Source organism: Lissotriton helveticus, chromosome 12 (assembly GCF_964261635.1).
Source record: "Lissotriton helveticus chromosome 12, aLisHel1.1, whole genome shotgun sequence".
NCBI classification, from domain to species: domain Eukaryota; kingdom Metazoa; phylum Chordata; class Amphibia; order Caudata; family Salamandridae; genus Lissotriton; species Lissotriton helveticus.
The window spans coordinates 69,827,631-69,841,146 of record NC_136073.1 but is presented as its reverse complement, the minus strand read 5'-3'; the positions used below and the strand labels follow the sequence as shown (position 1 = coordinate 69,841,146).

The 13,516-nt window shown below is 45.5% G+C and overlaps 1 protein-coding gene across 9 annotated transcripts in view; it reads left to right on the top strand.

The window, feature by feature from the left end:
- The window catches only part of KDM6B (lysine demethylase 6B), a 960,064-nt gene that overhangs the window by 869,695 nt on the left and 76,853 nt on the right, over positions 1-13,516 (top strand). For all 9 annotated transcript variants that reach the window (XM_078670455.1, XM_078670453.1, XM_078670454.1 and 6 more), the window contains one exon: positions 6,967-10,094. In XM_078670455.1, coding sequence (XP_078526581.1) covers positions 6,967-10,094 — 3,128 coding nt within the window. The remainder of the gene's footprint in view (positions 1-6,966; positions 10,095-13,516) is intronic.

The window sequence follows — 13,516 nt, the reverse complement described above, 5'->3', positions numbered from 1 at the left end:
CAACCTTTGCAAGGGCCGACCGTTCCAGGAGCCTGTGCCACAACTTATCCTCACAACGGACGCATCTCTCCAGGGTTGGGGAGCTCATGTACTCCACTACACAGTGCAGGGACTATGGACTACGCAGCAAAAGAAGATGCACATCAACCACCTAGAGCTGATGGCAATCTTCATGGCAATAAAGGCATTCAAAGTACATCTGTGCAACAAAGTCGTGTTGATCCGGACGGACAACATGACGGCCATGTACTACATTCAGAAGCAGGGAGGTACACACTCTCCACAGTTGTCTCATCTGGCTCAGAGCATGTGAAAGTGGGCCATTCAGAGGAACATCTTCCTCATGGCGGAACACCTCCCGGGCAAGGACAATCAGATGGCGGATCTGCTCAGCAGGTACAGCCACCAAATGCACGAGTGGGAGATGCATCCATCAGTACTCCACCCGTACTTCCAGCAGTGGGGTCATCCACAGATAGACCTGTTTGCGACAAGAGAAAACGCAAAATGCCAACACTTTGCCGCCAGGTTCCCTCACCCACAGTCGCAGGGCAATGCGATATGGATGAACTGGTCAGGCAAATTTGCGTACGCTTTTCCCCCAGCACCTCTCATACCGCTGGTGGCACGAAAGCTAAAGCAACACTCAATGACACTCATCCTGGTTTCTCCAACGTGGGCACGTCAACCATGGTACACCACGTTTCTAGAACTCTCCGTGGTACCGCATCAAAGGCTGCACCTCACGCCCAGACTTTTGACGCAGAGCCATGGCGACATTCAGCACCCAGACCCGCAACAGCTCAACCTGGCGATCTGGCTCCTGAAGTCTTAACATTTGGCTACCTTAACTTGCCTCCCGACTGCATGGACTGTTTTTGTATAATTTTATTGCATCTTTTATGGCCGAAATAAAGATTTTCGAAACGATATCATACGGGAGGCAAGAAAGCCCACCACCAGAGCTTGCTATGCAGCAAAATGGAAGCGGTTTGTCATTTACTGTACAGAACACAACATCAACCCGCTAGATGCATCCACTCACAACATCATCTGTTATTTGTTACATCTTTACAAATGCAAGCTGGCATATGCTTCCATTCGGATACACTTATCCGCCATAGCAGCTTATCTCCAAAACAGGCAGCATCTCTCCGTTTTCAGAGTGCCTGCCATTAAAGCCTTCCTAGAAGGACTGAAACGGGTCATCCCTTCCAGGACCCCGCCAGCTCCTGTATGGAACCTTAATGTGGTCCTCACCAGGGTGATGGGCCCACCTTTCGAGCCTCTGCATTCATGCGAGGTTCAGTTTTTAACATGGAAAGTGGCTTTTCTAATAGCCATTACGTCTCTGCGCCGTGTTAGTGAGCTCCAAGCGCTCACTATCCAAGAGCCATTCATACAAATTCACTCAAACAGGGTGGTGCTGCGCACTAACCCTAAATTTCTTCCTAAGGTGGTTTCACAGTTCCATGTCAATCAGACCATTGAACTGCCCGCGTTCTTTCAAAACCCAAAGACTGTAGCCGAAAGAATGCTCCACACTCTTGACGTCAAACGAGCTTTGATGTACTACATCGATAGGACCAAGGATTTTAGGAAGACACAACTCTTTGTTGCCTTTTCAGCCCAGCACAAAGGCAACCCCATTTCCAAAGCAGGTATAGCCAGGTGGATCGTTATGTGTATTCAAATTTGCTATCACAAGGCTAAGCGCACTTTAACAGTCCCCCCCAGAGCCCACTCCACCCGCAAGTTGGGGGCCTCCATGGCTTTCCTTGGTAATATCCCTTTGGAAGACATTTGTAGAGCAGCCACATGGTCTACACCACACACATTTACTAAACACTACTGTGTAGATGTGCACTCCAGGCAGCTGTGGGGCAGGCTGTTCTTAAGACACTTTTTCAAACGTCTGCAGCTGGCACAGGCGGCCGCGGTTAGTGGAGGGACTGCTATATATTCTATGCTATAGATATGAATTCAGCAGCCCACATGCCTCGAACTGAATATGCTACTTACCAGTATGCATCTGTTCTTGGCATGTAGGGCTGCTGACCTTCATATCGCCCACCCTCCTCCCCGGCGCCTGTAGCGGCTGCAGAATTCAAACGTACTCTTAGCATGGTCATCGCTCACACTGTTACACTCCATCTTCGCCACAATGGCTAAAAACAATCTGGGGATGGAGTCGATGCCCATGCGCACTGTAGTCCAGGGGAGGAGCCACCTATCTCGTGATACTTCGAAGACTCTTCCTGGACAACAATGTGCAATCATCCGGACCCAACACTAGGCGGCGATCTATGCTATAGATATGAATGTCAGCAGCCCTACATGCCAAGAACAGATGCATACTGGTAAGTAGCATATTCAATTTGTTCCCTAGGAAATGTTGTGAAATTCCATAAAAATACACTTTATGGTGAAATGAGTTTTTTTCCGGTATCTCCAATGGCCTTTTTTACTTTGGACTATGCACATCTGGTAAAAAAAAATTGTTTAAAAAAAGTCTTGCAAGCTACTAGAAGAATCACCCCCCACTTTTCTGCTGCTTTGTGGATTACAGTACAGCTTTCGGCAAAGTAGTTAGAAAAAGACTATGGTGGAAATTAGAAAACTGGGATATGCCAGCCGGGTTCTCTGTGAGGCAAGGCGTGCACTGTAGATAATAATGGGCTAATCGCTCCTGTAATGGCAGGCTACAGCTGTACCGGTACTTATGCTCCCTGGATTTGGTCAGTTACAATAAACTGAGGTGCCCGGATCGTAATGTTATCGATGCGATCTCTGGGTTTTCCGGCAGAAGCAGCGTCTGTCAGCTTCACCTGCCGCTTCCGTCGGTTGCTCGGGGCAATGATGTCATTTCCAGGGAGCACAAGCACCGCTACGGCTGTAGCGTGCCATTACAGGAGCGATTAGCCTATCATTATCTACAGTGCATGCCTTGCCTCACATAGAGAACCCGGCTAGGTGCTCATGGGAGTTATTTTATTTCACTTCCAACCGTGGCACACTTTCACCAAGGCTGCGCATTTACAAATTCTGATGTCCCTGCATCTCTAGTCCTGAGGAGACCCCCATCCACAAAGGGGTCAAAACGCCGTCGACAAGCGCAAAAGAACGAGCCACTACCCAGCGTGTTTCCTTGTATGCTAATGCTGTAAAATATGGATGTATAAATGGTCGTTCTTAGAACTCATGGAAACTTTGTACATAATAGGCCACGTTATAATTCACATTTAGGTTCCATTTTTCACATGGGGACACAATGCACAAACGTTATTTTATTCTGAATTGTAAAAAATGTACATAAGAATATAAATTGTTAAAGTGACCCTCTGTAGGTGGTTTCTTGCCCTCTGACATTATTGTACTTTACATATCGCCATTGAGCTTTGCTATTGCTAGAATTATTCTCATTAGCCACAGGAACCTTTGTTTCTTTTATATACCGAGTACCCTGGTTCCGTAATGAGTAGGATCCCCCCTGTCTTTTCCCTAGTCTCAATTTCTGCAAGCTTGGGTTAGTCTTTCTCGCATCTTCACTGCCTCTTCTTTAGTCTTTCCTCAACATGCCAGTGATTGTCACATCCCACCCTGTCACTAAATTAAAGTTGCTATCAAAATTGTATAGTTTGACATAAGCTTTGTTTGCCCACACTACATACAATCAGACCGTTCATAATTAATGGTAACAACATCGACTTTTAATCACATTCACCATTCTTACTCTTTAGAATAACCCATATTGATAATGACTGGCCTCACCGTGAGTTTTTATAGAATCAGAGAACATAGAATTGCTCTGTTTTATTTTATGTAAACGGCAAAAGAACCTTTTTTTCCTTCTCAAATGGTGAATGCTCCTTGTGTAACAGTTAAATAAAAGCCACACACAGCAACGCCCTGAAAAACAGACCCCTCAGGATATAGCGATTTGCAATTAAACCGAAGTTTGCACTTAAGTAGAAATCGTGCAATTTTCACAATTGTCCGCAAGATCATTTTTTTTCTTTTTATAAATATAGCGCAGACTACCCGAAGGGAAGGGATTAGATTGCCAGAAACATTACACAAGCACACATTCATTTTATTTTCGTCACTGGCCTCATAGATCATGGTGCAGACATTAGTGTGGACTTTGTTTGGTATGTTTCCTCAAGGAACTCAGAAATGAAATACTTGTGGGTTAGCACGTAGAAAACAACAGCAAGATAAGTGTTGTGGAATATGAACTACAGCCAGGATTCTAATGTGCCAGTAAAGAGCCGTTGACACAGAGAAAACAATCTTCAAAAAGGCACAACCATCATTTGCAGAGGAGCGGCATACCTCGACATTACTGAAGCTTCCAAAATTAATGTTAATTCACGATTATAGAATTATCATTCAAGACAATTAAAAACAAAACACATGCATATTAACAATATTTAAAACGTTATCAACTGATACATGCCTGCACAAGAGAAAGCAACATACATTTAAAATTATATAGTGTGTTCCTCGGATGTCAAAAGCCCTGACACATGACGGGACAAAAAAAAAAATCCACAAGCAGAAATATAGAGATAACCTGGATGACTGTAAAATGTCAATGTGGCTTAAAACATCTTTGTCATTGTCTTATAGACATTCCATTAGAAAATATATAATTTCAATCAGCGCATTTCAGAAAACACAAGGAATCAAACGCAAGTGTTGTTTATTAGAAAGTGCATGCTTTACTGCAACATCAATACATTAGTTCCAGAACGTTGGAGTAGGCCTTTTGTTCATTGCTTTTGACATTTGAAATGGTCTGAGAGCAAAATGTCTGTGCAGGCATGCGGTCACAGTAGTTCATAAGGTAGACCAGGAGCAGCAACAAATGGTCCAAATTAGACCAGGGCGGTAAATTCCGTTCCGCTCGCGGAATTTGGGTAATTTCGCGTTCCGCGGTGAACGCAAAATTACCCGAAATTCTGCATTCCGCGACTTCGCAAAGCGAGATATTTCCCCTCGAGCACGCAAACAAACAGCGATTGCGAACAGTAAAAAAGCATCGCGAACAAGCAATTCCGCATGTTTGCGGAATTTCTGCGTGTTCGCGGAAATTTTTTACCGTTTCGCGGAGATTTGCGTAACGCAAATTCCGCCCACCCCTAGTCCAAATATTGTTAATACTACTTTTAGGTAATCCGTTTTGAAAGGATATTAGAAAATGCACAGATAAATACAAAATACGGGGCTTGGAAACATAAGCTAGAATATGTTTTACAAGACACTACCGTCACACCGCCCAAGGCACGACACCCCTCCGAACACCACAACCACCTGCTCAAAATGAATTTGGGGACGCAGCGGGCCCCCGTCATCACTCCCCCACCCAAGGCAGCAGTGCCCCCTCCACCACCCAAAACACTATCCTCCATGCTGCCACCATACACCCAAAGCACAACTTTAAGAAATTGGAGTATTAGTACAGGGGTGGCGGGGGGAGTAAGTACCCACTGCAAGTATTAATCTCAATCCTTTTTCAAGGCGAGTTAGCAAAGTAACGAATTAAACCGGAGTTTAACCCCCTGGTAGCTATTGTACAGAGTAGTCTCAGTAGTCGGATGTTGAATTTACCAAAGTTAGCGCTGAAGCAGTCAAAGGTTCCAGTATTCAGAACAAAACCCTTCTGGACACCTCCAGCGTACTGGAACGGGAGTCATCCAGAGAAGTGAGGTTCCCTTAACTGATCCGTCACTCTAAAATGTATATCCGTTTAAAATATCAGTTTAGGTGGCTGTTAAGCACTCCCACCCTTCATAAAACCCTAATGCAGCACCACTGCTTTTCACTACTTTTGTCTGCTCACTCCAACCCTCTCCACACTTAGTATCACTGCTCTTTCCTTCGCTTGAAATGCCTACTCTAATCCCCTCCCCGTGCACAGTGATGTTATTTTGCATCTGACATAACCATACATCTGTTTTTGACAATGTTCAGGAACCGGTTACAGATGCGGACACTATAACTGTGAATTACCCCCCCCCCCCCCCTATTTTTAGATGAATAGCTAATAGTCCATCCTCTTCTTTCTGTTGTTCAGGATATAATACTTCCTGCATGTGCAGTCGCCATGCACTCCATGCTCTCTATTATAAATATTTAATAATGGCACTTGTTCGAAAACTGCAAAACATGTCATTGCCTTACACATGTGAAGAATTACACTTTCAATAATGAGATTAATGGATCTCCGTGCACACTGTGTTTAATGTGAGTTTAAGTTTATCTCGGCGCGTGTCCTTGTCACACCGTGCCAGCGGTGTCTTGAATTATATGGACAATGTGTGATTACTCTATCACTGTAAGGCGCGCTGGTTCTACATGAAACCTATTGGTTTCTATACCATGTATCAAGTTTTCACAAGAAAGATTCAATTCAGTCTTATATCAGTCTTTCAGTTGTTTTATTCCATTAGGAAGATTTTTTCATAATCAGATCATTCATTTCATTCATGAATATTATTCTCTATTTATCATGTTTTCCAAACATTATTTCCAAAAACATGATAAATAGAGAATAATATTCAAACCAATAGGTTTCATGTAGAACCAGCGCGCCTTACAGTGATAGAGTAATCACACATTGTCCAAAGAATTACACTTTCCTCAGGGGCAGCTAAATACACAAAGCTCATAAACATGATCTGATAAAAAATGTGCAGCATCCTGGTGGCTGTGATATCCATGATGTAATGCATTTTTGAACGGATGGCTAGTTACAAGATGATGTTAATAAAGTGATGTTTCCTATTCGTGTAAAAGTGTTAGACATAGCCTAGTTTCACTGTACGAGATTTGCCAGTAGTACCTCTTGAGTCAAATGGAACACGATTTGTACTTATAGGATTATAATGACGTTTTCTGGCATTCTGCACTCATGAGCTTTCAACCTTGTTCAGTAACACTTGTTTATTCTTGCCTCCACAGGGCCCCGACCGCTACCAAAATGCAGGCCTTGAAGCTGCTAATCTGGGCAAAAGTGAGTCACTCGTGAGCCGGAATCCAGTCATTCACCAGGGATCGCTTCGCCCAGAAACCCCTTCTCCTCAGACTCCTGCACTGGATGGATCCAGTTTAGCTTGCTCCCCGCACTTGACCACAGCAACACCACCAAACACCCTCAGCGGCCTCAGTTCCTCTTGCCCTAACTGGCTGCCCTCTGCAAGTAACTCATCTTTGCCTCGGAGCACCAACAGCGAGAGATCGGAAGCCAAAGCAAAGGACCCATTGGATGAAATTCTCTTTGGGGAAGATGGACCCCCAGTCAAGCAGGAAGCGTTTTACAACCACTGTGATACAGCAGTAACTGCTCGCACTAGCGGCACAGTTTTGGGAACAGGCGGGTATGACCTATGTTCTCAAAACTCGAAAAATATCAGCAGGAAACAGTCACTGGGGTCAGAAGCTTTCCAGAGTATCGAGCAAGTTATCAGAAACCTAGATGAACTAGATGAGAAGAGGCCCAAAGTGTATTCCTCTTGCCCATCACTGGATACTAAGAAATCGCAGGAAGTGAATACTGATGCCTCCGTCCTCCCGTCCGATCCAAACCTGGAGGAGAAGAAGAGTCCTAGCCTAAGGGAGGTTACTCCTTCTGGTTTACGCTGTAATTACACTGGAAGTGTTAAGACTGAAGCAGAGTACTGGATGAAGGCGTGCCCATTTCCTGAAGAAGCATCAAAGCCGTGTCCAGGGCAGGAAACCAAGGTCTCCAAAGCCCTTGATCAGTCTGCCATAAGTAGCCCCGTGGGTTTCATTGACCAGGAAAGAAAAGAGAGAGAATCTTTAAGTGTAATAAGAGCTTCCCCCTTGCTGTCTCCTACTTCTCAAGAAAATACCTCAGGAAGCTATAGGCACTTGGAAGGGTCTTCCAGTGTCCAGCAAACTACCCCTCACCCAAAGACACTGCCACTGGAAATGGGCAGCCATGCGCCTCTGGAAGTAGCTGGGTTTAGCAATGAACCGAATCCACCCTTTGTAAAAGAGGCCAATAAGACTCAGGAGTCTCTTCCCTTAGTTCAGCCAGCTTCGAAGAAACTGTTTGACTTCCCAGGTGGACAGCTGGAAGACCAGTTTGAAGAACCATCGGAATTCCCCAAGATTTTGCCGGACGGTCTGGCCAATATCATGAAGATGTTGGATGAGTCCATACAGCAAGAAGATGAGCTATCTCAAAAGACACCCAATTTCTCCGGGCTTCCTTCTCCTCCAAGTGTCTTACCGGCCTCTGTGCGGCCTGGTAAGCAGGACAATGCCAGTTTATCAGATCCCAATGACAGGCCAAAGGCACTGTCGACCTCTCCACTGAGAAATGAAGATACTGTCGGTGTGCTTCATACGACTGATCTCTCTACTATTCAACCTGAAGCAATTTTCAGCCCGGGGCTCTTCAAGGACAATGGATACTCAAAATCTGGCCATGATGAATCCAGCCCCAAAAAACAGCTGTTGTCCAGCTCACAAGCTAGCCTTGACAGTAAACCTGAGGTTCCAGCATCTGTCAAACGCCCCACCCCCACCAAGCTGTACCAGTTTTTTGGCCAGCAAAAAAATATTTCTAGAGAGTCCGTAGAAAAGCAACAAGACCGCTTCCCCAGTGGTCTTGGCACTACAGGCACCGATGGAAAAAGTGGTGGATCTCCCAGCAGCAATCACAAGGAGCCCCCAGTTGCTAAATATGCACAGCACAACAGTGGTAGCATTCTCAAGTCGTTGGCAAGTGTGCTAGAAGGGCAGAAATATTCTTACAGAGGCAGCCCAAACTCGAAACAGGCAGCTAATGCCCCCCAGTATTTTTCTGGTGCTAATTTTGTTAAAAAGAATCCAGTTTGTGCCACTCAACAGATACCCTCTCAGATGTCTACCTCAGTCACTGCATGGACTAAAACGTTGAGCAATGAGCCAGAGGTACCGAATGCAGGCAAGAAGGCAAGCAGCCCTGAGCCAGTCTGGTGCGAGGATCACAGACCAAACATAGGGTTGTCCCCTTCTCCCAGCAATAGGGAATCCGAGATCAAAGAGCATCTAGAAAAGAAGTGGAATGGAAAGTCGGATACGGACATCTTAGAAGAGATTAGCAGGGCTTGTGAGACTTTGGCAGAAGAAAGAAAGCAGGATGTAGTGAATAGAACGAACGATCGTGACAACAAGTGTTCGGACAAGAATTTTCTGAAAAAAACACATGAAATTCAACTACCTGAGATGCAGCTGCCACTGCATGAATCACCACCACCCATACAGTTGTTGCCAGCATCACCATCCACACAGTTTCCACCATCACCACCTGCAGAGATGCAACTACCTGTGCAGCAGTTGCCACTTGAAACCGTGGAGTCATTGCCATCACCACCGGTGCAGCTGCCGCCATCACCACTGGTGCAGGTGCCATCACCACCGGTGCAGCTGCCGCCATCGCCACCGATGCAGCTGCCACCATCACCTCCTGCAGAACTGCCACCATCACCTCCTGCAGAGTTGCCACCATCACCACGCCCACAGGTTCCATTGTTGTCTACACAACTGCCATCTTCTCCGTTGCCCTCACTTCAGTTGCCTTTTCCAAAAGAGGAAAGCAAAAGACGGGATCGGGGCAAAGAACACCGCAAACACAAGAAGTCCAGCAAAGACAGCAGCCGCCGACACAAAGGAAACAAGTCTCGAAAAGAAAAGAACCGAAAGATCCTGGGCAATTTGGATCTGCAGAGCAAAGAAATCCAGTCCCGGGAAAACACAAAGACTGAAAGTGGTGCTAAAGCAGTCAAACCTGCCTCTACTTCAGAGCGTCTGAAAACTGAGATAGTGAAGAAAGAGGAGTCACCGCCTGCTCCGCCTAAAGAGATCAGCAACACCACCACCTCAACCACCACAGTATGTGCCGACTTGTTGAAAATGAGGTCGTTCATGGGAGGACCTCCCAAGGAGCTGAAAATCAGGCTCATCAAAGTGGAAAGTGGCAACCGTGAGACCTTCATTGCCTCTGAGGTGGAAGAGAAAAGGATTGCTCTGGTCGACTTGACAATCAAGAACTCTGCAGCAGAGATTGTGCGAGCCAGCAAGTAAGACAGGGGAAAGGCACGGGGGAAAAGATGATGGTAGCTTGTGGCCTGGCATAGAGCACCTCCAAAGCACCTTTGCGGAGGAACACCCTGAGTTGGCTGAGCAGAGTCGTACGATGATGCGATGTCCAGCTCATTCTTGCATGATTAACACCATTGTTTGTGTGTGTGTGTGTGTATGTGTGTATGTATATGTATATATATATATATATATATATATATATATGTGTGTGTATATGTTCCATGGCATGTGTGGCTGCAGATACACATGCTTTGTATACTCATGCCATCTAGTGTTGCGTCTTAGAGTGTGCAAGTTGTTTTTCTTCTATGAAGTCTCAAGTCATGAGTTAAAATGACTCCTCTCTGTGATATTGCAGATGGGCATCGGGTTCAGATGTGTTCTTAAGCGATCTGATTCGAGACCGCTTTCGGGCGTCCTTTGGTTCGCTGATAACTTCTTTAACAGTTGGTATTGTTTTCAAAATGCAATGCAAACAAAAAACCGGATCAATCCCTTGATAGTCGACTCTACGCTCTCCAGTTGCGGCCTTTGGGCCTCTCCGATTTGGGCCTTTTCCAATAGTGCTTTGTTTCCTGCCTCATCGGATTCGACGGCTGCACCAAACTTCATTTCAGTTCTGTCCCAACTGCCACACAAAATATCCCCATACAGCCCTTCATCAGGTTTGCAACCGATGTCTCTCCTGACCACAACGAGGAAAACTGTGAGGCCTGCCTATATTTTCAATCGAAGAAAACGTTGAGGAATCGTTGGGTGTGACGTGAAGAGATGCAGCTGCAAGATTTGGAAGAGACGCCCGACATCTTTGGCGAACATGATTCGTTTCGACTGAAATTGCGGCTCCCTGGCCACCCCTGCCATCAGACCATGGTCAGCACTGAATATCTGCGAAGGATGCCCGCCCCTGAAAGCCAAGCTGAAACTTTCCACTTTGAGGCAGCCAAGCTTGGTACTGAGTAAACCAGCTGCCGCATCAGCACAGAGCGCTCAAACCTCCACCTCTTCGGCTCTGACCACTCCGATGTCGAAATAAAATAAGTTCGGCACTGAAACCATCTATTGACATCTATTGACATCTGAACCGTTCCTTGAGACTGAAGGAAAGGCTCGATCTGAAGCAGAAGCCTTCCACTGGTCTGATTTTTGACAGAGAGAGTACAATCAGCACCTACTTCATCCAAAGGAGACATTACTACAAAAGTGTTCTCTACAGTCTGATAATGGGGGCAGAGGGGAGGAGGAGAGGATCAGCAGCCCACAGATCAATGGGACAACTGACCGACCTCCTGAGGATAATGACCCAGACCTTTACTCAGCTAAGCCACTACCCCCGGATGATGAAACATCCTTTCAGGAACTTATACCTAGGGCAGCTGCATATCATCTGGTTCCCGTTGCACAAAGACCCCTTAGAGGATGACTTTCTCTTTGTAATACTCTCCTCTACTACTACAACATGTCAATATCTGCCAATGCTAAAGGGGATGCTCCGTCACTTAGATAACATTAAAGATCCAGTGAGGGCACGCATCATTAGACCACATGTGATAAAAATACAAAGCTTTACCCCCAGATCCACCTTACTTTGAAGGCCAACTTCCCCCAGATTCGCTGATGGTTCGCTTATGGTTAGCAAACTCTCAGACATCAGCAGATGCCCCTTCACCTGACAAAGAGCCAAACAAATTGATGCTTCAGGTAAAAGGGTGGCAGCACAGTCAGCCAATCACTGGTGAATTGCCAATACTCAGGAGTTATTAGCAAGGTACAACAGGGCCCAATTGCACGAGATGGATTAACTCCTCCAACATCTTCCTGAGGAGTACAAAAAAAAGTCATCAATTGTACAAGAGGGGAAATTAACATCAAACCACTCCATCAGATGTGCCCTTGATTCTGCGGACCCAGCTGCCAAGGGCATAAATACAAGCATACTGCTACGTAGGAACATTTTTGCTACGTGTATCTAGCTTTAAGCTAAAAGTACAGCAGACACTCCTTAATGTCCCTTTTGACCGATAGCATCTGTTTGGTCCCCGAGTGGAGCTAACACTAGAAAAAATTAGGGACACAGAGTTTGCCAAATTATTGAGGGGCGCTTCGAACCCCAACTTCTCATGGTTCCTTCTGATGCCACACATACAAACAGGGTAATGAAACATAACCCTCACATGCTTCTACCTTTCCTTATAGGCAACATCATCACACCTCCCCATCAAGAGGATATTACAAAGGAACATTCAGAGGGTATACTTATAAACAAAGTGGTAGCGGTGCCTCCACTCGTGCCACATCTTCCATTTCCAAACGGTTACTTGTTTTTCATTCCCCTCACCATTTTACATCTGTCGTGGGACCACTACAATGTTTCTCCCCCAACTGGTAAACCATAACAGACCAGTGGATGTTGTACATTATCCAAGACGGTTATTGTCTGGAGCTAATTAAAACCCCTCCAAACATCCCCCTTGCAGGCACATACTTTCCAAACAGCACAACACCATACTCAAACAAGAAGTACAGGCTCTGTTGCAGAAAGGAGCCATAGAGCCTGTTCCTCCAGCATAATTAGTTTCAGGAGTGTACTCTCTATACTTCAACATTCCCAAAAAAGATGGTACACTTTGGCCCATACTGGACCCCAGACTCTTAAAGCAATACATCCACTCAGAGCACTTTCACATGGTTACTCTTCAAGTTGTAACTCCTCTATTACAACAAGGCGACTGTCTCCACTAGACTGAAAGGACGCTTACTTTCAGATCCCGCTACATGCAGCTTACTGAAAATATCTCCGGTTCGTCATAGCAGGAACACATGATCAATTCAAAGTGCTTCCATTCCATGTCACTACTGTACCCAAGATCTTCACCAAATGTCTAGCGATAGTTGCAGCACATTAGCGTAGACAGGACATTCATGTCTTGCTGTATTTGGACAACTGACTGATTAAAGCCAGTACGCTTCATTAGTGCATACAACACACTCGGACCACTATTCAATTTATCCATCCATTGGGGTTTACAATCAACATCCCGAAATCACATCTTCAGTGTTCAGATTTAACCTAATCTAGGGGCTGTTCTCAATACACTGGATTAGCCTACCTAATATGCAGCCAGAATTCACAACATCGCTCAACTGCTACATCAATTTTACCCCAATCAACACATGTCAAAATACTTACGACGACTTCTAAGCATGATGGTGTTTAGTGTTGCTTTAGTGCCAGATGTGAGACTCCATATGCGTCCGTTGCAAGAATGTCTGGCGAGTCAAGGGTCTCAGGATCAATTACAAGATCTAGTGTTGATAGACTGCTGCACACATCACTCTATTCATTGATGTAATACACAGAGCCTATCAAAAGGGCGGCTGCTTCTTGACCCTGTTCCCC